The following is a 22,090-nucleotide window of genomic DNA, read 5'->3' as shown; positions in this document are numbered from 1 at the left end:
GCATGCTGTAAACAGCTCGCTGCCATTCACGATTCGCGCTTTGCGTTTCAACATGACACCAAACCAGACCAGCAGGATGGTCGGCGTTGCGGGCAGCCGAGCTTCATCGACAACGCCTTGTTCATAGAGACTGGGCAGATCCGGTCGAGTTTGTCCATCGCTGGTCGTACCTGTGTCTGTTTGGACCCTGCAGGTTTGTTCCTCATTCCTCTTCTCTCTCGCTGTGCGCATGATCGCCGCGACTCAATGACGATCTTATTCGCATGGCTACGCAGATCTTCCACACGTCCGCTTTTTGCATTCTCTCCGAAACCCCTTGCGTTTCCGCTTTGCACATCGCCCTCACGGTTTTCTTTTGTCATGCAAGATCGAAGACATTCTTCAGAGGCGGAGCAGGATGGCCAGACCAGAACAGCTGGACAGCCACCTTGAAGGAGTTAGGCCATTGTCTAAGGAAATATGCACTATCACTAGCTCTCACGCCAATCACGATGGCTCGATCCCTGCTTTTCAATCTCATACCACAGATATTGTGTCTCTTTGTTGTCTGCTGGTCGCGTGAATCGCTGTGACATCGCGTCGTACTTTCCAAAACGGGAGCTTACTTTCAACGATGGAGTCCCTTTGGTGTTCTCTTCATCGTCACTGTCGACGACAATGACTTTCTAACTTTCCATCCTCTTGACTACCAACTGCCCCCCCCCCCCCCCCCCCTTCGACTCATTTAGGGTTGCCCATAACACCCTGTTCAGACTCTCCTTCTACTTCACTTCACTTCACCAACTTTTGTTCGAATCCCTTCCAACAAACGAGATACCATCAAAGTAGTCCGTACAAGAAAAGAACGATCATTTTCTAGCGTAAATCTTCTTCTTCATCCAGCTCTCCACAGACGCTTGATTCTTTCCTCGCGAATCTACCGCGACCATCAATTTCCACGCTTCTACCGCTCGATTTGTTCTTCTGTTCCGTACGGTCTACTGTGGTCATCAGTCATTCGCCAGGACAGATCGTTTCACTGCATCTTTGCGTAAGGCAGCTTCAGCCTTAAGTTGGCAGTCACGGACGCTATCATGCGGTCAATTTCGCTCCTAACTTGGCTGTTTCTCGCGGCGACAGCGGCGCAAGCTGCTGTGCGCGTGGAACGTCCAGTCCACGCACAGCTTCCAACCATTGCCAGATTTGGGCGACCATACTCATGGTCCTTCGCAGCAGACACTTTTGTCGATACCAACGCGACGGCGCCTCTTCTTTACAATGTCAGCGGTCTTCCTCCATGGGCCGAATTTGAACCTGGAAGCCTCTCAATCTCTGGTATACCGCCCATACCAGAAAATGGACGATCTCGTGAGAACAACACAATCACCCTCACCGCTACAAATCCGAAGACCAAGAGCAGTGCTTCTACGCTGTTCAACTTGATAACAATGAATGGCACTGGTCCAATCGTCAATCAACCACTTTCCCAACAGTTGCTCAACGCAACATCACTTGGTGCCAAATCCATCTTGCCCTCCGGAGCACAGCTGCTGCCTTTGGGCTGGTCCTTCTCCATCGGGTTTGCAGGAGACACATTCACTTCCGACAGTCATCGCGTCTATCTCTCAGCGGCACTCGCCGATGGGTCGCCTTTACCTGATTGGATGCATTTTGATCAGACTGTCACACTGTGGGGCCTGGCTCCGACGGACGTTCGCACCGCAGGCAGCTTTTATACTGTGGTTGTCACCGCTAGCGATGTGGCAGGATATGCAGGTGTCAACAGCTCGCTGCAGGTGGTAGTGAGCGGTGCTCAGCTCATTCAGGCAGCACCGTTCCCACTCATCAATGCGACAGCTGGACAATCTTTCCAATCCGTACTCCCACTTGACAGCATCGTCGACTCTAGTGGTGTCCCTGTCAATACGTCCTTGCTGAGTTTGACTGCCAATACCAGCTTTGTCGGTCCTTGGCTCGCTTTTAACGAGGCTACGCACACCTTCTCTGGAACACCACCGTTCAATCTCACCCAAGCCGAGCCTTTGATTATCACTGTGCCGATAACGCTGACCAATTCAAGCAGACAAGATGCACGCGCTGTCCCTACCTCGGCACGCATCATTGTCTTCCCTTCCTCTTTCTCGGTGTCGTCTTTGCCCGACGTTCAGGTCACGCCCGGCAAGGTGTTTGAGATCGAGTTGGGTCAGTATATCCGGTCAAGTCAAACGCCTCCAAAGGTCACCCTGGATCCACCCTCGGCAAATCAGTGGGTTAACTTTGATCCCTCCACAATGCTGCTTTCAGGCACTGCTCCCAAGAACGATATCGAGAGAGTACAGGTCAACCTTTCAATAGGATCGGAAGATCCGAGTAGTCACCGATACGAATCCACCCAGAGCTTCACCATCAGCCCGTTGTCGTCATCTGGGTCGCCTACACCGCTTCCTGCACCGGGACGAAGCGCAGCTGAAGGGCCTAGCAAATCTTCGTCTTCAGCCAGCTCGACAGGCGGATTCGCTTCATCCGCTGCTACCTTCGATTCAAGCTCTGGCGGTCTGAGTAGCAAAGCCAAGTTCGCTATTGCAGCTTCCTTGGGTGGTGTTGGAGGTCTTATCGTGCTCATTTTGCTCATGGTCTGCTGTCGTCGTCACTGCGCGGCTGAGGACCGCCACTTCCGAGGCGCACATCCCGATGATACGCGCTCCGACTTCGAGAAGCACTATAACGGCGATGGGCTTGACGACGACCGAACATTGGCCGACGAGCGATCACCCCGATTTGGATGGGCGAGTCTTGGTCCAGTAGGTAAGAAGTCCGGCAAGGGCAAGAAAGAGGACGAAGAATCCAGTCCCTATCTCGATCCCTATGCAGCCTTGGCTGCTGCAGGTTATTCTTCGGCAGATCGATCTCCATTTTCAGATGCAATGACTCTGGCTCCCTCAGATGAGGGCCATGGACAAAGAGTCTCGAATCACAATACCGGCCAAATGGTCACGACGCTGGCGAATGTGAGGCCAGGAGGGATTTCAACTACTACCGGTTCTGCTTTCGCACCAACACCCGCTTTCACTATTACTAATCCTTCGCCACTGGCAGTCGAAAAGCCAAGGCGGAGCTCGGTTCTCAACCTGTTCAACAGAATGCCCAAGATATCCAAGTCTGGTCGATCTATCAACAGCCTCTCCGCTGAAGCTTCCCTTCAGCATGAAAGCGGCCTGAATGGGGTTCGGGCTGATCTGGCTCGACCGATCTCGATCGGACTGGGCCTCGAGGGAATGGTAGAGCGTGACTTGTCCCAAATGACCACTTCCAAGAGCCTTGCTGCCCGTAGCAGCTGGGAGTCAAATCTGTTCTATGACGACACCATGGATCGAGGGGTCAGCACTTCAGCGGCGCCAAGCACTCCAGAACGACGTCGCAGCGAGGCGATGCGTACCGAAACTCTTAGCCTTGATTCTCCACTCGAGGTTCCGGTCCGTCGCACCTTGGCATCTGCCCCAATGCGTCATAGAAATGCACACATCAGCACTTCACCTGCATTCAACCTCGCTGCTGGGTTCGAAAGCTCGCCGGGCCACGACGAAGATGTATCGCAGGATCTTTCGAACGTGACCGCCAGTGTCGGACACACCCGACACCAAAGAGGCGGTGGAGGATCTCTTGACTTGAATGACGCTGTCGTTGGATTTGCTCGAAAAGTCAACATGGAACCAACGCGCACAGTTCCTCCACCTCAACAGGTCAGCATTCAACACGGGCAGCGTGATCTCTCCCAGCATCTGGAAAAATACATGCACAGAGCTCCCCAAAGAGGCTCCTCTGCTCCACCTGTGGACGACGATGATCCGTTTGAGGATGCCGAGGATGACCCGACTGCAGCTGCCACGATGCAGGCCACCGCGGAAAACACCAAAAGAAATTCAGCAGCCAGTTACGTTCCCGACCTGGCTGGCGCCGAGACGGCAGCCGTCAGGTATCCTGACAGCCGACGGAGCTCTGCGATTTCAGGGGTAGTAGACGCCGCTTCAACCCCTATACGTAGCAGAGTAGCTGTTTCTATGTACAGTGAGGATGGTCAGCGAGGTCCGACAGTACGAGCGGTAAGACAGTCGACCGGACCATTGCCCCCTTCGCCCGTCATTCCTGGCGCATCAAATCATGCAGTCTCGGGCGACAGCGAGGGTGCTCAAACACCGATTAGGGCCAGCCGAACTATCGCCGCGACAGGCACCGCGGAAGCTGGTGCTGCTTCAACTGAGACCAGACGTCCTTGGTCTGGCAGCTCGAGCACTTCTCTTGGAGCGCCACTCTTCCAAACTCCTCAGTCCACAGCCACCCCTTCCCGAACACGCGCTTCGCACAATCCTACTCCCTCATTCTCACACCATCGCAGCGACTCGTCTGCTCGCTCTGGCGATGCTCCGCCTCCAAGTATTTCAACACCATGGACGAGCGTTCGATCACACTCCGTCACAGTTCGGCCAGGGGAAATGATTCGCATCTCTGCGCTTTCTGGTACTGCGGCCCCTCCTATGGTTGGTGGTGCGCCTGGTTCACCAGGAAAACGATCTGGACGCAAGCTCAGCTATCACCCAGTGTTACAGGACGAAAAGTACTTTGAGTACTACAACACTTGGCCCGAGTTTCTTCACTGGCTGAGGTGGGATGATCGTATGCAGGAGCTTTCTGGCACGGTCCCTCCTAAATTTGGACCGACTCCGCTTAGTCTGAAGTTGGCAATTCTAGCAAGGCCATCTGGCGGAGCGCCTCCAAGTCCTAGTCCCAACTCTAGCCCAACCAAATTTGGAACGCGAACGAGCTACGGTCATGCCAGAACTGGCTCGAATGCATCCAATGCTTCGAGCATGGTTGGCGTGGCAGGAAGCGAGTATGAGGTAGCAGCGATTGTCCTGCTCAACATCCAGAAGCTTGCTCCCTCGACTCCAGGAAAGGCGAAGATCTTGTAGTGTAGATCTGCCCAATCCACTCCGTGCCACCCCAAGTGTCAGTTCTTCAGGTGCGATCTTTCTGAATTCGACGCTAAGACCGGGGCGTGCTTACACTCACGACTGTATTTTTAGACCGGATCTTCGAAGAAGACAATCGTGAATCGACTTGCTTCATCGTCTGAATGCAGGCTGTGACATTTTCCTGGTATATGTGGATGGGTCGTGCATGAAATTATTCACGATTCACCATTGCTCTGAGAACGTGGATCGGGGCGCTGAATTAATCGGGAATTTCGTGATTTATGCAATCAACATGCCTGTCGAAGCTGTCGAGTTATGCGAGCCGCATTTGATCCGCGTTCCCAGTTTTGGTACTGCTTTGTGCTGTTGATCGATCATGGCAGCTCGGTTCTTGTCGAATTCAGCTTCTAGACCCATGATAAGCGAATATGCGTACCTATTCCTCGGTCCATGGCCATCACCCGCGAGCACTGTGCTCTCTCTTGCTGCACGGTGGTCCGTGGCTCTCTCGATCTGCGTGCTAGAAAAGGAGCAATGCGTTTGACGTGAGATCTAAACAGAACGCCACTCTAGTAGCGTGGGTGTTTTTTTTGGGTTCTCTTGAGTGAGGGTGCAGGATTGTGCTTTGGCGAGAAACATACACCGGCATTTTCATCTCAAATAAAGTTCGACCTTTGCCGCAAGTGAAGCTCTTCTCCCCCTCTTACCTCTTGATCCTGTCTCCCTCTTACTATATCCACTTCTTGTCTCGCGGATAGGTTCTTGTCCTGCTGCTTCTCTAGTGGCTTTTGCGGCCACTCAAAGTCATCGGCCTGGTCAAGAGGTAAGGCGAGCTTCGACTGCATACGGTCTCATCATGCACAAAACTTCGCTACACAACTATCAAAAGGAGTAACGCACAGGTGAGACATGTTTTTCGGTTCTCCCCCAGACATCATCCTAGGGCTTGATCGACTCATGCCCTGCACCCATCATCAGTGAAACCACCCTCTCTAGTGGGCTGCTAGCTTGTCGTTAATGATGGTTGGGTGCTTCAGATCGACGAGGCGGAACGCGGGAACACCATGCAAGGCGTCATAGTCCGAGTCGTCGTTACTTGTCCGCGTGGATCAGACGGCGCAGTCCCCGTGTTCCTGTCTAGTCTCTCCAAATATTATGCGATGGTCATTCATCCGGACTTGCTCAGGCAGTACCAAGCAGAGCGCGAGGAGGACCAAGCTGGGTGCGGATCATCGTGAAAGAAACGAAGATCTTTGTGTCAAACGTCTCAAAGATGATTTTACAACAGCCACAGCTTCCACTTATCCAAAGCACTCCCAATACTTCTGATACTTACAATCATTCTTTTGATTCTCCGCTTACCATTGAACATCCTTGTCCTTTGGCAACTTCATCGCACAACGCCGCGCATATCATCATGTCCATTTCAAACTCGACATCAACATCTGATGACACGATCACTTCGATGCCAATCGATCGATTAGAACAGGTCAGGTCCTCGGTTTCACCACCCCGTGTGTCAACGAAAACCACACCGTACAGCATTACACACGAGACGAGCAATACAGAGCCCAGTGCCAACCGGTGCTCTATTCGCCCGATCGAAAGAAGACAATTTCAGCGCTTACCTATTCCGACCGCTCTCTTTGTCGCCGCTGCTCACGGAGATTCTACGGAAAGGACCAACGCTTCGGAGCTCCCTGTAGACGTCAAAATTGTATCAGATCCTTCCATCTACCAAGCTGAATCCGAAGAGGAAACAGAGTGCTTTTCTGATTCTCCAGGCCACTCACCGATCTCGGAGTTTCGGTTTAGTCCAAAAAGCAGGTCACCACGAGCAGTCTATGCAGCTCTTCGTAGCGGCTTGAAAAGAGGAAGACGTTCTCGAGATAGAATCACTCCAGGCATCGTCTCAGGCCAAGTGCTTGATCCTCCGCACTCACGTGAGCTACGCTTTAGAATTCGATCTGAGCCACAAGAACCTGTGGTGCCCAAAAAGAAGGTTCTCTCACGAAAGCCGATCCCGGCAAAGCTTTTTCAGGATCTCGACAGTCGGACAGAGGCAAAGCAACGGAGCTTTTCGGTTCCAGAAACATTTTCTGTGGCACATTTGAACAACAGCAGCGACGTCGCACTTGAAATCGAACAAGGTAACACCCTCGGTCTATACTTATCAGGGAACCCCAAACAGTCTCAACAAAGTCATCAAGATCAGCAACTCTCTACATCGACCTACGAAGCATTGATCAGTCCGACTCCGATTGGCAAGAGTGACAACGCTGCACAAAAACCGTTCTCAGAATCGGAACAAGATTCAGCGTTGGTCTCGCCTGCACAACCACAACAACGTTTGAGAAGAACCACACGCTCAATCTCAGAGTCACACGCCGATTGCCGTCGATTTTCTCTTGTCGGCAGTGGTTGTGCCAACGTTCACTCCGCACATCGCACACAAGGCAAGCCTGTTGCAAGTATTGGAGGTGCACTGTGTGAGCTAACGAGCTACTCCGACCACAGTAATAGCGACACAGGCAGTGACGACAGTCAAACATTTTCAAGAAGGGTCAGAACTCGCAGCGGAAGCGAACCGGTTCGTCCTACATCAGCAGTGGTAGAAGAAGCGAGACGCTTATCTGTCGGTCAACAGGCACCCATATTGCGACGAGTCTCGAGAAAGAGAGAAGGCGAGATGCGGTCTGTTTATCTAGCCCGAAAGTCTTCATTACTCAACCAATCCTCACCCACTTCAGAGATCAGCTACATGACGAACAGCCCGCAAAAGCATTTGCAGCCTTTGTTGGTGCAAAATCTACCTATTGATACGGACAAGGAATCAATTGAAGTGCTCAAGACACCGGATCCAGATCCAACAACAGACTGCGCCTTCGGAACTTCAAGCGATCCGCTGTATCCCCACGCCTTTCTCTCCTCGAGCAACCTTTCTCACGGTATGTGCAGCACGGACTCAACCAGATGCGACATTGGCAGCTTCGGGCCGGCTGGGAAAAGCTCGTCCGAAACGTCAATGGCTTCGCTGATGGTTTTACAACAGCAAATCCAGATGAAGAACTTTCAGAGACAGTTCGCCCCTCCGGTTGCAGATCCTCATCCTTCGCCCGAACGTGTTGCTGCGGGGAAGCGACGGGAGAAAAGGGATGTGTCTGAAGCGGAGCAGAAGTACGTCGCCGATGTGGATGCCAAGCGGAAAGATTCAAGGGTGAGAGCTGAAGCGATGGAGGAGGACGAGGGTAGATTAGTGCGACAGTATGGGGCATTGCGAATCAAGAATTGGCCCTCGTCTGGGGAGGAAGCTGAGGAGGGAGGAGGGAGTCAAGGTACGATGTACAGAGGGACCAGTAGCGAAGGAGAGGGGGGAAGCACAAAATTGGGATTGAGACACATGTTTTCGAACCCGATTCTTGCGGTCGAAAAGGAGGTCGAGGGAGGGATGGGCTCTTTGAGGCAAAGACGAGCTAAACCCCCGATCAGCATTACTACTTTGCCTACGCATCACCAGCATCACCACAGCGCTAGTAGTAGCAGCAGTCACAGCAGCAGAGTCAGCGCAGACATTATCGGCGCGGCTATATCGCTTCGTAAAAAGCACAGTAGGACCAATATCCTCTCACCCACCACAAGCGCTTCGATCCACTCACCACCACCCTGCCCACCACCTACGACACCTCTACCTCAACTACCTACACCGCGATCTGCCCCCATCGTTGCGAACGATTCAGCAGCAAAGCATGGGCTGAGCACCAAGCGATCATTCGTCCGTTGCTCTTCTACGCCTGTTTCTCCATTCGAAGCCACCCATCCGCAGGTTGATGAACGTCACGCAGTGCGTGGAACGGCCAAGAGTCAAAGCTGCAACCTTCTTAGCCCCATGCAGCCACTCACAGCGCTGTCTGCGTCCACCTCTATCACCAACAGTGAGAGCGGCGCGGAAGCTTGGAATGACACAACGACTGCCGATTCGAGCGTATTGCACACGCCTCCGCTGACGGGCGGACTTACAGCGCCGTTCTTCGACAAAACACGTCCTTCACAGCAACCGAAGACGCCGCTCTCTGCTCTTACCGATATATCTGTAGCCACACCGGTGACAGCACAGCCAACAGCAGCGGTGGGTGATAAGTTCGACTCTCTGCTCGCTTATCTTTCTTCCAAGCCTCGCACTGGGGATATAGCGGAACAAAGTGATGACAACATCCCTCGCATTGCATGTAAAAGTTCGTCGAACCATCACGGTCAAGGCACGATCGCGACCGCTTCCGAAGGCGATGTTACGCAGGAGCCAGTCGTATATGGCCTAGCCTTGTAGGGCTCATGCTTTTGGTCGCATCTTACACTTGCTTCTTCCAGGCATGAAGGACAATCGAAATCTCTTTTTATGCTTGGACCCGCCTACATGCCTTCTCGAGTGAAAATCATATATACAAATGTAAGACAAATGAGGTGAGGGAAAAATCAGGTGGAGGACAGAGGAGGAGTGATTGGTGCAGAACCAATGATGCTTTTACCCTTTTCTGAGCTGTGGTAGACTCTTTGTACAACGCTGCTGATGACAACGGAAGGATCGGTCCGAGGATGCTGTCGTGACTCTGCAGATTGTGACTCCGATCCGGTGTGATGTGGAGGAGACGGTAGAACGATACGAGAAGAGCGGGGTGCATGTAATTCGTCTTCTCGTCCTTCGTCCACCACCGTGAAACGGGAAGCTTTTACAACAAGCGAGGTATCCGAGTCCGCTCTGTGCCTTTTCATCGGCCTCGGCGGGGGTGGGGCAGACATTGGCGCGACCACAGCATGCTGCTGTTGGTTTTGCTGCTGTCCCTCAACGGCGGGTGGATGTTGAATGGCGGTATGTTGGGATGCAATGACAGGTGGAAGAGCCCGACTTCGATGAATGAGCTGGGAAGGATCGATCGACGCCACATGGGCTGTAGTACAGTGAGCACTGTGGTAATGTGAATGATATTTAGAAACGTGGTCGAAGGGGTCAGATTGGTGACAAGTTCGAGGACGAGCAGGTTCAACGCTGGTCCCTCTCATGTGCCGGGGTTGAGCTGTCGCAGGGGGCAACTGACTGTCATCCCTTCTCGTTGAACGTTGAATTAGGCTATCAGACCGATGGGTGCTGTGGGCAGATGCTAGACGGTCAGAAGGTGCTCGGCCCGATCCGTCGACGGTGGCTTGCCAAGCTGTTCGCTGAAGACCGGAAGCATTAGCGCAATGCGCCATCGTGTAGCACGACTCAGGCCGTACGAAGCGTTCTTGATCTTCGTGCGTCTGTTGTCTTTGCTGATGAGCAGAGTTACCGCTCCCACTAATCAATGCGTCTTGTCGACGGTGCCACACCTCATTCTGCGAACGCTCGCGGGGCCCGACTAATTGCCTTTTTTGTTCGAGACCATCCTCTTTACCCTGGTATCTGCCGCTCCCGCTGGCGCCTGTACTCCATCCAGGGGAAGCGATCACCGATCCTGCCTGCGAAGCTGGCACTCGATACGAGACCGAGGGAGCAGACTTCATACTGCGTTGTTGCGGAAGCGCTAAAGCAAGTTGCTGATGCTCCACTCTGGTGCTCTCTTGAGAAGCAAGACGGTGCTGATCGTACTCCTTGCCCCTGTTTACATGCTGTGAGGTTCTCTCTCTGTGCTGCTGTTGTGCCACAGGAAGCTCCGCTTGTGCTCGACGCTGATAAAACATTTGGTCATCGCTCTTACACTGAATCATTCTAGACGGCTGAATTGGAGCATTTTTGGTTTCAGAATGACGATCAAGCGGACGCAAAGGCAGCTCCTGGGCGGACCATGTGGGTTGAGAAATTGATGAATCGGATGAAGACAAAGGCTGTTTTGAAATGCGCTCCCTCTCGACTGTCGCGGATACCGGCCTGGAAACGTATTTTTCGTGACGACCCAACGAGGGCCGATGTTCATGGTCTCGACGTGAGGGCCCCATGTGGAAGGAACTTTGATGTCGTAGGCGAGGTGAGTCATGTCCACCTGCCATACCACGCGAGGCCGTCCGATCCAGAGCTTGATCCATGGCTCGGTGGAAATTCTCTGTGTCATGACCCTGTGACCTGAGTCTCGCTTCCTTTTCTCGGTCGTTCAGAGCTGATGGTCGATCTCTCACATCGCTTCCGTAAAGCGAATGTAAAGCAGAGTACATTCTATGCTCCTCCGCATACGCCGATGGTGCAAGTGACAAGACCCGTTGTTGACCACCGTCTTGCTCTTGCGCTTTTGGGATTGCATGCATGGATCTTGTCGACGATTGCACAGTACGATAGGTCGGCGGGGGTGGGTGCATGCTCGTTCGCGGAGAAGGTAGACGAGTTTTGTTTGGCAGTCGTGCGCACGAGTAATCAAACACCCTTCCTTGATTGTGAGGGATCGGGAGTCTTGGCGATGCATCTATGCGTTGAGACGAAGCCTGATGAGATCCTCGTCCCTCGTGCAAGAGTTGCCTGTAAGAAGCTATCGACTTCTGGAATGAGCTTTCTTGTTCTCTGACTAACGTTGGGGTCTGATAGTACGATTTTTCAGCTGCATGCCCACGGGACCAAGTGTGCTCAATGAGTCGCTGTGTATCAAATTGTCGATTAATTTGGGCATGTTGACGGCGTTCATCCTGAGCGCGATTCGGTGATCGCATGTCGACCCGCAAGTCTAGTGTCGCAACTCCCGGTGGAGGAACCGATCGACGCTCGTCGTTGACGTTGTGTACGATATTGGATGTACTGGAAAAATCCTTCCTAACCGGCACGTAATCGGAAGGATGAGGAGCGATAGCACGATATCCCTTTGACGGCCGTACAATACTCTGCGATGTCAGAGCGCCTTCCCTCCTGGAAGCATCAAGTTGAGAGGACGCATACGCCACGGCTCTATCATTGTGATAAGCCTTGTGAGCTGGTTCGTCTCGAAAGATGCTGCTTCTTGTGTCGAGCTTTGAGTCCCTGAGCGGAGCTTCTCTGATCGAATACGAAGGTGACAGGTCAGCCTGGTAGTTGCGATTCGTGCGAGCAAGGCCACGTTCTGTTTGCCCTTTCTCGGTGTGCGTGACTGGATGGTCAAGGCGTGGAATGAGGTGCGATGTTTGACGATCATTAATCTGATGTGGGTTACGCTCAAGGCCGATGTTTTCAAACGAGTCTTTCTGGTGGCGTTGAGGCGATGCAGCAACTCCGATAATATCTTGACGATGTCGAACGGTTGATTCTACGTCAGCAGCATTTGTCTGCTCGACCGTCTCGCGAAAAGACACCAGGTCTCTGAAGGACGGCAGGTTCAAATTGTCCCTGTCACCACCCTCGTTTCCCGTATTGACTGAAGAATGACTCGACATGATGCCGACACAGAACAGTCGACAAGATGGTGAAGGTAGGATGACGGAAAAGAGTGACACAGTAGTGATGGATATGAATGACTCAGCGGCCAACTCTCAGCGATGTCATTGCTTTTTGCCACATCAATCTGTCCACACGCTCCTTGTCAGCCAAGCTCTGTTTCCCACAAGGTCAGCCCCTTAACGAATATCGAAAAGCTTGTTGCAGACAGCGTCCGATATGAACATGCTCTGGAAGCGGATTCCGAGCTCGACGGTCGACTCCCCGAAGGCCTTTCATTTATGCATCACAAGGTGTGAAAACTTCATTCTGCTCTATAACGCCGGTTGCCCTGCGCCAAAAGCAAAAGTGTCGGCTGCCGTCAGGCGTTGTCGTGCCATTGTTTCATTTCTCACATGAAGATAGAGGCGAGTGCTAGCTTTGTGACCCGTCCCACTTGCGAATCACTGTTGAATTCATCAAGAGGTTGAGGCAGCGGTGAGGGAAGCGAAGCCAAGTGGGGTAGCATGGCTTTGATGTCAAGACACGAGACGAGAATCTGGACCAAGCGTGACAACCGCAGCTTGCCCACCTTGCATCTCAATCCTTGGAGATGAGGTGCGCGATTTTGACCGGGTGGGGACAATAGGAAACCAACGAACAGGTGGAAGCTTAAGCCGTCAAGCGCACGGAGAATGCGCCGACATGGTTGTTCGGATCTCAACATGCTTCGGTGTGATCGTACAAAGACTTGTGCACACTGAAACTCGTTCATCGATCTGTTTCTGCGCAGAGAGGCGCGACATCGAGAGCTGTTTTGATCTGAATCAGCCAAGACCCAAGATTGGTTTGGAAGTGTACCGCCGACAGACAGGCGCTTGGCGCGGCTGGTTCGTCACTACATGTCACTCGGTCGACAGCCATCTGCTGTTCCGCGGCTGGAAGCTGTTCTCACGGCAGCATCGCAACACTTCATAATCGTGCGCCGGCAATTTCTCGCAATGTACGGTACGCTCGACCTTTGAGCTTCCTAGTCGTCGCTGCGCTCGATGCACCGTACGTTGAGCCTAAGCTGAAACAAGCTCGTTGATCAGCTTCGAGCTTCACCCCAAACACATGGTTTCGAGAACGTGTAGCGGCCTTCAAGAGACGGAACGAGAGCCAAAGCGGCGGTTGAAGTAACTCAAATGACCCTGTCACGTCGAGTCAAACATGGCCAAATTACACGATCACATTCGAGGGCGACGTGAGTACCGAAACACCCATCCATCTATCCGCCATCCCACCTTCATACAGCATTTGACAACAATGAAATGGGCATGGTAGCGTTGTCAATCAAATGTCGTCAGCTTTCGTGGGAAGATCCGAGTTCGCATGGTCTCACAAGGTCAAGTTTTGGTGCCTAGCACCACTTGGCTCCCAACGCATCTCGAACGCGTGCGCAGGTACTGTGTACTCCTAATGGGGGCAGGAATCGTGAATAGGGTCGATCATCGATGTAGGAATTAAAGATGCGCGCGGTCGGGGTAGAAAAACTTTATACACTCGTGACTGAGAAAATCGAATGCTACAAAGAATACTCATGACTCACGACTGACTGCTCCAGTGTGAGTGCAGCCACACTCTCCCTTCCCTAAATGATCCTTCGGTTATTGGCAAAAGGGCCATGACCAGAGTACCATTCGCGATTCTCATTCTGATCCTACTGTCAACATTGTCACTACCAGGCCTGCTTTGCAAAGTGTATCACAAAAAAACCACTCGCACCTTCCATCAATGTCACAAGAACATCATGCACATCCGTATTCTCCGTCTTGTGTGATGATAACTGGTCCCTTATATCTTTGTCAACCTCTTCGGAAGATTCTTCCGAAATGCTTGTCGATGTTGCGGATTGTTCCAAAACGCAGCGACTTCCATCCCTTCTATTATTTTTGCTGGAATCAGCCTAATACCATGAACCAATGCAGCAAGTTGAGTACCATTCATCGTTTCGAACCGGTACGTACCGAGTGTCTGTTTCGAACGAACTCGATAAGGTCCGAACCATTTCGACTCACTCGAATAGGCTTGGGTTCTGATGTCGTATCAAGACCCATCGGCCGACGTCCAACTTGTGCGCTATCACCTTTTCCTCAGAGATGAGTCTTGCTTTCACTGCTCGATCGTATACTGCTTGAGCAGCTACTTGTCTTTGCGTTTGTAATTGCGCAAGTTATTTGGTAGCTTCTGCAATCCGAAGTCTTCAACAAAGGTATGAACATGATGAACACGAACACTTCGGAAGGTCTGACTGGCACTGTGAAGTCGATCCATGCTCCTCATCATGGCAGGCAACATGTGCCTGTTGATCCGATCAACAATGACATAGCCCCCATACCTCGCGATTTGATGTCACCACCATGGCCGTTGTGATGTATTCAGTGTACAGCCTCACTTCGAACCGTCACTTCGAATCAAACCCGATTTCACCGGATCGAACGGCAGTTTCTCCAGCCCACGCTCTCAAAGAAATTAAATCGTGAATCAGTCACAGGATGGTCATCTGGCTACTTTTCCTTCTTCATATCAATCTCACCTCGTACTGTTCACCTCATACACCCCAGCCGATACCCTAGCTCCTACGTCCGGTCGGTAGCAAACTCTCTTATTTATACTGGCGGCCCTACTTATGGCTCTGATGTTTAGTATCCGCGAAATACACCAGTTGAAGCGTAATTGGTGAGCAATCAACCACATAATAAGGGTTAGATAAGCAGACCTGGCTTGATCGGATCCAAATAAATAAAACTGCGGCAATGTTCCCGATCTATTTCAATCGCACCTGTACCTAGATACACCTTACTTCTCTTCTCTCATGTTGTCAATTTGAGTATATCTGTTTATAAAGAAACAGACTGGTACTCCCGACAACGTCCCATTATCTGCACCTATTTTCATCAGATAGATGTGAATATTCGTGATTAATTCGTGATTCGTGATTGCTCCCAACCAATTATCAATCACGAATCGTGAATGACGTGCCGAGATCCAATCACGGACATTACCGACTCTTCATTCTGCTTGTTCAACAAGACCCACAACAAGATCCTTTGGCTCCCACTCCCACTGCTACTTCACACAGTGACGAAAGCCAAAGTCTAAGCCTCGCCTTTCCTCAAGCTATCGAGCTCGGACCCGAGAAATCGAGGCGATGCGAAGCTGCAACTCAGATACCAAAGCATAATTCTACGTGCTGCGCTCGGCGCAATATTACGTGTCCCACATTCCAAGTGCTTCAGAGTAAACTACATAAAAGACAGCTTGTTTCAAAGCTTGGCTTTGATCGGGGACGCAGTTGAATCGTCAGCGCTCTGCGTAGCTGCCAACTGTGACTGAGCCGGAATTGACGCCGGAGAGTTGAAAAGAATCACATTGACGGTAATGTCGTCGCGATACCTTCGGCTTTCGGGGGCAGGGATGGCGAGCAGCCCTGCGACTCGTTGCTGGTTGGCACCGCCGAGCGCGTTGCGGATCAGATGCGTCGATAGGTTTTCATCCTGAAATTGAAACGTTCGCAACGATTCGGGTCCCTTTGAGAGTGGATGTTGCTTAGACACTGCCAGCTCTCGCTGCTCATCAGATGATGCAGTTCGAATTGGAGTAGAGACAGTCTGATCATCCTGGCTAATAGAGATAGTCATCGAGGTCGAGGGTAACGAGTGCAACTTGTCGATGGGCTGGAACGTGTGTCTTTGCAGCTCCGACGATCGAATTGTGCCCTTGATACCAGCGAGGTGGCCGGCAACCAGGCTGACAGCCTCTTCATTACTCATCATATCCCACAAGCCGTCAGTGGCCATGATGATGAAGCGAAGCTCGCGATTTGGGCTCGAGCTCGTTTCACCCACCCTGCGCCATTCCACCGCGGGTGTCGCTGTGACATAAGGTGGGGTCTCGAGGCCACGAGGTGGACCACGTGTCGACGCACGGCCACCGGGCAAGAAGGCGTCGTAAAGCCGGCCTTGAAGCTCGCGATCCCATTTGTACCTGGCATCCCCAAACGCGCGGGTGGGCTCGAGTCCTCCGAGCACGCGACCACGTTGGATGACGTTCTCGGATTCCGAGGCGGGGTGCTCGGAGCGCATGCGTCTCACTTCATCTGGGTTGCGACCGGTTTGATCCACGGACAGCGCCTCTACCTCCCACTTGCCCGAGTCCTCGTCCCAGTAGCCGGCAACAGCACGAGAGTCACCGGTGCAAGCAACGTACACATCCTGACGGGCTGAATCAATGTAGGTCAGCAGCGCACAGCTGCCGGAGAGGGCTGGAAGGATGCTCTCGTAGGCGCTCTTCTGCGTAGCGGTGAAGGCGGCGTTGATCGAGCTGGGAAAGATGCTGTGGGCGAGAGAGCTGAGGCTTCGTGTGTTGCCTGCTCCACCTTCGGGTGCAACCGAGCTGGAAGAAGTGGAGGCGAGGCTCAGCTCGTACTCCTTGAGCAGCTCGACGGGCGTGTTGACGATTTCCTTGTCAAGACCACGAAAGGCTTTGGCGATGGCTCTCTTGACCACTTCCGGATCGCCATCTAGGCCTCTGCTTGGACTTGCGCCAGGGCCGCCGCCCACGATGGTACGCCAAAGCTTGCTGGGCATCGCCGATTTGGCTTTTGCAATCTCGGCATACTCGCCCGCTTCCCTGAAGACCTTGTCCAGTTCCAGAGCAACAAAGGCGATGAGCTTCTGGCTGAGCAGCGTACTGGTATGAAATCCAGCATGGCCGTCCATGACGGCGAAGAAGCAAAGATCGCCATTGGCGCTACCAGTAGCTGTGTTGGAGTTCGGAGAAACGGGCGAAGTGGAAGAGGACGAGGGTCGACGATCGGCAATGGCACGATCTCGTTCAACAATTACCTCGGCGCGCTTGTCCTCGATAGGATCGTTACTGGCAACAGAGTTGGTATCATAGCGGGCAACGAGGCAGGCACCCTGGGGACGGTCGACGCGGGTGCTGCGTTGGTTTTCGGTAAGACGCCGGTCGACCTCGGCGTTGGTGAGTGTGTTAATCACCTTGTTAGTGGGACCGCCAGCCTGTGCTTGTCGTGTGGGGATCGAGAAGGATGTCCTGCTCTCTGCAGTCAGAGAGAAGGGGGCGGAATTGGCAGCAAGTGCAGCTGCAGCCGCCTTGTTGGCTTGATGGCGTGGACGGATGTTGGACCAATAATACCAAGAGCCCACTGCGGCAGCGGAACCAGCGACACCGACGAGAAGCCACTCTTTTCGTGATTGCTTGCGAGAAGCGGCAGTCGACGCAGACGGTGGAGGCGGTGGCGGCTTCCACTGAGAAGAGCCTGACCCGGAAGCAGCTGAAGACGAAGATGAGCTTGAAGATGTTGACGAAGGGGGTCGAGGTGAAGCAGGAGAGTTCAATGAACTAGAAGCTGTTGAGAATGGCAATGACCGCAGTTGAGCCGGACGAGCCGACAACGGACAAAGCTTATGCTGAGTCAGCGCTGAGGATGCTGTCGTCGTTGCCGGGCTGGTCGAGACGGAGGAGCCGACTGTAGAGGAGTGCCAGCAGCGAGAGACGCCCGAGGCGCTTCTCTGCAACCACCGCTGTGCGCCAACCATGGACCTGTTGAGCAGCAAGAGTCGGACAAGGTCGGAGCGACGCCGAAGGATCAGGGAAAGCGTGAAGCTGTCGATGCCCTGTCAGACCAGTTACGACAAAGAGGGACGAGAACGGGAAAGAGCGAGTCGAAGCGGATTCAGACGAAACTTAGAAGCGAGGCTTAAAAGCCGTCAATCCACCAGTGGAAACTTCGGCGATGTAGCTTTCTTCACTTTGTCACAGTCACAGAGTGAGTGTGCCGCGCTCCAGTCACGAGTTTTAGATCGCACTCAATAAAATATTAATGAGTCTCGAACCCAACCACGAAACGCCCAAGTCACGAGTGGGATAACTTATCACGAATCACGAATGTGCAAGTTGGTCCGTCCGCGATGTCAGAGTCTAACATCTCGGAGAATTGACTGTGGCCGCAGTTCGTGAGTCATGAGTGGAGGAGGGTCACCTTTACGCCCAGTCACGAAACGTAAGAACGCAGGGTCCACTCGATTCTCTGATGCGTCTCGTTCCTCTCCAATCGTGTATCGCGACGAGCAGGAGACCAACGAGCTAGATCATCGAAGCCATGGGTAAGCATCAGACGTGGCGCGGCCTACACGAAACTGTCTTGCCCAATTCACACGTCCGTGGTCGCTGATAGATCCAAGTTTTCTCGCACAGTCAAGCCGAGAGCGGTGGCAGTAGCCATCCCAATCGAGATCCTTCCCTCGAGCTCGGAAACCTCAACAGTCACCGCAGAGAGGCTTCGTATCCACCTCGTTTCCTCTCGCAAGCATTCTGGAAAGTACGTGTTACCGAAAGGCGGAGTCGAGACCGGCGAGACCTCACGTCAAGCGGCGGTTCGAGAGCTGTGGGAAGAAGCGGGTCTCATCGGCGAACCTCACCCTTCCAGTGCTGCAGCTTCAATTTCGCACACCGCACCAGCGGACTTGATCATCGACGATCATAAGCCACACAAAAACAGTCCTGCAGTTCACGCGGGTGACCAAGGCTTCGTTCCCCGAGCAAGGTACACGGGTCATGAGGTGCTCCTGGCGGCAGAAGATGCCGTCCGCGAAGATTGGCCAGAAGCACGCCAACGTCAGAGGAAATCGTTTACCGTTCAAGAAGCGGAGAAGGCGCTAGACTGGCGTAAAGACATTCATGCCATTTTTAAGCGGTGGGCTGCAGGCGTACCTCATGACACATAGACCCCGCCATACTTCCAACATAAGAGAGTTTTGGTTGCAACAACAGTGCGCGCATTTCGTAAAAGAAACCTGGAGTCAGCGTGTGAATCTAGTTGAGCCCCACGTCAATGTCTACATCAATGGCCGTGCTCTGCACGCTCGACAAGCTCGAGGCAAGTCGGTCTGCAGGATCGTTGTCGAGTCGGGCCATCTCGATCTCGGACAGCAACTTCTTAATGCCAATGTTGAGTCGACCCTCCTCGCCCAATCCAGCCTGGGCCAGCAATTGCTGGCATCTCTGGATATCGTTCTCGTTGTCGAACAGCTGCATCTGTCGCACCACATGATCAACGCTCCTGAGCGACGTAATGTTGGGCACCCGAATCTCGGCAATAAAGGCGTTGAGCATCTCCATCTCGTGCAGCATGGTTCTGTTCGACGTTGTCGCCAGCACCAACAGTCGCTTGTCCTTGGGTGGTCGCTTGCCCAGCAGAACAGCAAGCGCCTGAAGTACCGAGTTGGAGAATCGAGGGCCGATGCGCACCCACTCGACAATCTTTTCGATGTTGTCAATCACAATGATCGACATGGGTGACTTGTAAGCATCGTTGAACACCTTGTTGAGGTAGTTGATCTTTTGTGCATCGCCCATTCCGATCATGCTTTCGGGCGAAATGAGCTTTATGAAAGGATAGTCAGAGGCAATCGCAATGGTGGCAGCAAGCGCAGTCTTACCCGAGCCGGGAGGGCCGTGCAGCAAGACGGTGACGAGTGGTGTTCGCTGCGACGTACGTACTTGCTCGACACGAAGGTGACCATCGCGGAGAATTACGTCAATATGTGGGGCAAAATGCATGATGCCGTTTTGCACCACTTGCGATAGCTCCTCTTCGGCGACACCGAAGGCCGGCTTGACTTCTTCTAGCGCATTCAAGAAGTCCTGGTGCTGCACCTTCATGTTCTCGACGTCGTTTGAAATACCAGCCATGGTCCCCACCTTGACGTGGCGATTGAAAGCGAAGGAAGTGGCAGACTTGATGAGACCAGCAATCTCGGCACCAGAAAAGTTCTTGGTTAGGGCAGCCAGCTCGTCAATATTGACGTCGCTGTCCATGACGCCGTTGGAGCGCATCTTGCTTGTGTGAATGTTGAGAATCTGGCGACGGCCAAACTCATCGGGCAGGCTGACTTCGACGTGCACCTCAAGACGACCGGGACGGAGGAGTGCTTCGTCGATCATGTCGAGTCGGTTCGTCATACCGATTACAAGAATGTTGTTAAGCTGTTCGACACCGTCAAGCTTGGCAAGAAGCGTGTTGACGACGTTGTCGCCCGCTGAGGTGGCACCCGCTCCGCCGGAGCCACGCTGTCTTACCATTGCATCGAGCTCGTCAAGGATGATAATGTGCAGCTGCGATTCGTCTCCCTTGGCCTTTTGCTCTGCCTCTGCATCGGCAAAGAGCTTGCGGACGTTTTCCTCACTACCACCGACGTACTTGTTGAACACTTCGGGACCATTGACAATCTTGGGCTCGCGAGCGTTAAGCATCTTTCCAATCTGGCGAGCAAGCAGCGTCTTACCGGTACCAGGAGGGCCATAGAGCACCATACCCTTGACGTGCTGGATGCCAAGCTTTTCAACGAGCGCCGGCGGGAAAATTCGAGAGGCAAAAGCTCGTCGAAAGATGTTGGCGAACTCCTTGTCGAGACCGCCAACACCCATATCCTCAAATTTGAAGTTCGGTTGCAAGATTGCGTTGGGCGGGGGACGGTTGGCGGAAGCCTTAAGCTTGACTCCACCATTCTGTGCGGCAGCGAAGTTGACTTGGGTCTGAGCAATCAAAATGCCACGGTCGGATTGACTTTGGTGAGACGCGCCATGCTTGCCGGGCGGTGCGTTGTTGCCTCCTTGGATCTCGTGCAGCTCGACGACATCCACACCTGTGACAACAGCCTTCATGTTCATGCCTTTGAACTCGAACACGAGCAGCTGGCCAACGGTGAAAATATGGTTCTCGAAGGCGCGCGTAAATCGCTTGGCCATCTCATCGGTATCATATGCTTGCGGCGCGACCTCTCCTTTGCTCAGGTAGGCCACCTCGATGTCGATGCTGCCCAGATAGACGCTGTTTCCGAACGCGAACGGATCGTAGCTCTCGGCCTGAACGACGTCACCGGGGAAAGAAAGACCAGCCCACTGTCGTTGCAGCAGTGCTGTGCCAAGCGTGCCCGGTTGGATCGTGCCTGTTGTATCGGATGTAGCGGTGAAGACGTTCATACCGTTGACAAGCACGTATTGCGTGGAACCCCATTCCTGGGCATTGACAACGATGCAGTTGGATTGGATGAGCTGCTCGGGGCACTTGACGATGAGATGGCCGTTGCGAGGAACACGTTGGGGTGGTGCTTTTTCCGAGCCATAGCCAGCACCGCCCGCGCCGCCCGAGAAGCCAGCTCCACCACCGCGATAACCTGCAGCGCCGCTGGAGCGATGTGTATTGCCAACGTCACCTGCTGAGAAACCAGCACCACCAAAGCCTGCTCCTCCACCGCCATAGCCCGCCGCAGCTTGTCGTCCAGATGAAGCAGACGTATAGGGATTGCTGCCACCGTCGCCATAAGGGTTGCTTCCTCCTGCGCCGCTGCTGACTCTACCGTAGCCGGCGCCACCGGAGCCACCGCCTCTGAGAAACCCTGCCATTATGAATGATTCTAGCCGCTCTGCTATGGACGAAAGTGGTGATTAAACGTGAAGGTCGTTAACAGAGTGTCGATAATCTGTATCCTGGATCGGTGTCGAATGTTGACACGACAGGCAGGGGCAAAGAAGGGGCGTTTCGCACATTCTCCAGCTCCGACTTGAAAAGTAGCAAAAAAGCGACAGCACATCGTGCATCGTGCACTGCACTCACTCACACTCACGACTCCCTTCCCAACCTGCAAGCATCGTGAAATGTGAACGGAACTGCGTGTGGTCTGTGCCAACAAGATCATTGGGCAAATGGTTTTCCTATTATATAGCGTCTAAC

The 22,090-nt window shown here is 53.1% G+C and overlaps 6 protein-coding genes across 6 annotated transcripts; 3 read left to right on the top strand and 3 right to left on the bottom strand.

Annotated features, from left to right (window-relative positions):
- Nucleotides 1-1,073: 1,073 nt before the first annotated feature.
- Nucleotides 1,074-4,946, top strand: UMAG_01289 (uncharacterized protein; the record flags this gene model as incomplete). Its single annotated transcript, XM_011388904.1, has 1 exon — nt 1,074-4,946. One exon carries the CDS (start codon nt 1,074-1,076, stop codon nt 4,944-4,946), a length of 3,873 nt encoding a protein of 1,290 aa, XP_011387206.1.
- A 1,420-nt stretch (nt 4,947-6,366) lies between these two features.
- On the top strand, nt 6,367-9,273 carry UMAG_10228 (uncharacterized protein; the record flags this gene model as incomplete). Its single annotated transcript, XM_011389012.1, has 1 exon — nt 6,367-9,273. One exon carries the CDS (start codon nt 6,367-6,369, stop codon nt 9,271-9,273), a length of 2,907 nt encoding a protein of 968 aa, XP_011387314.1.
- Nucleotides 9,274-9,419: 146 nt separating this feature from the next.
- Nucleotides 9,420-12,308, bottom strand: UMAG_01287 (uncharacterized protein; the record flags this gene model as incomplete). The annotated part of the gene is made up of 1 exon (XM_011388903.1): nt 9,420-12,308. The coding sequence occupies one exon, from the start codon at nt 12,306-12,308 to the stop codon at nt 9,420-9,422; it is 2,889 nt and encodes a 962-aa protein (XP_011387205.1).
- A 3,288-nt stretch (nt 12,309-15,596) lies between these two features.
- UMAG_01286 (type 2C protein phosphatase PTC5) lies at nt 15,597-17,894 on the bottom strand (the record flags this gene model as incomplete). The annotated part of the gene is made up of 1 exon (XM_011388902.1): nt 15,597-17,894. One exon carries the CDS (start codon nt 17,892-17,894, stop codon nt 15,597-15,599), a length of 2,298 nt encoding a protein of 765 aa, XP_011387204.1.
- A 424-nt stretch (nt 17,895-18,318) lies between these two features.
- UMAG_01285 (uncharacterized protein) lies at nt 18,319-19,082 on the top strand (the record flags this gene model as incomplete). Its single annotated transcript, XM_011388901.1, has 2 exons — nt 18,319-18,461; nt 18,533-19,082. The coding sequence occupies 2 exons, from the start codon at nt 18,319-18,321 to the stop codon at nt 19,080-19,082; spliced, it is 693 nt and encodes a 230-aa protein (XP_011387203.1).
- An 88-nt stretch (nt 19,083-19,170) lies between these two features.
- Nucleotides 19,171-21,762, bottom strand: UMAG_01284 (putative AAA family ATPase SEC18; the record flags this gene model as incomplete). The annotated part of the gene is made up of 1 exon (XM_011388900.1): nt 19,171-21,762. The coding sequence occupies one exon, from the start codon at nt 21,760-21,762 to the stop codon at nt 19,171-19,173; it is 2,592 nt and encodes an 863-aa protein (XP_011387202.1).
- Between the last annotated feature and the right edge of the window lie 328 nt (nt 21,763-22,090).

This window comes from Mycosarcoma maydis, chromosome 2 (genome assembly GCF_000328475.2).
Source record: "Mycosarcoma maydis chromosome 2, whole genome shotgun sequence".
Classification (NCBI taxonomy): domain Eukaryota; kingdom Fungi; phylum Basidiomycota; class Ustilaginomycetes; order Ustilaginales; genus Mycosarcoma; species Mycosarcoma maydis.
Note: the sequence above shows the minus strand (reverse complement) of the source record. Positions and strands in the feature narration are given on the sequence as shown.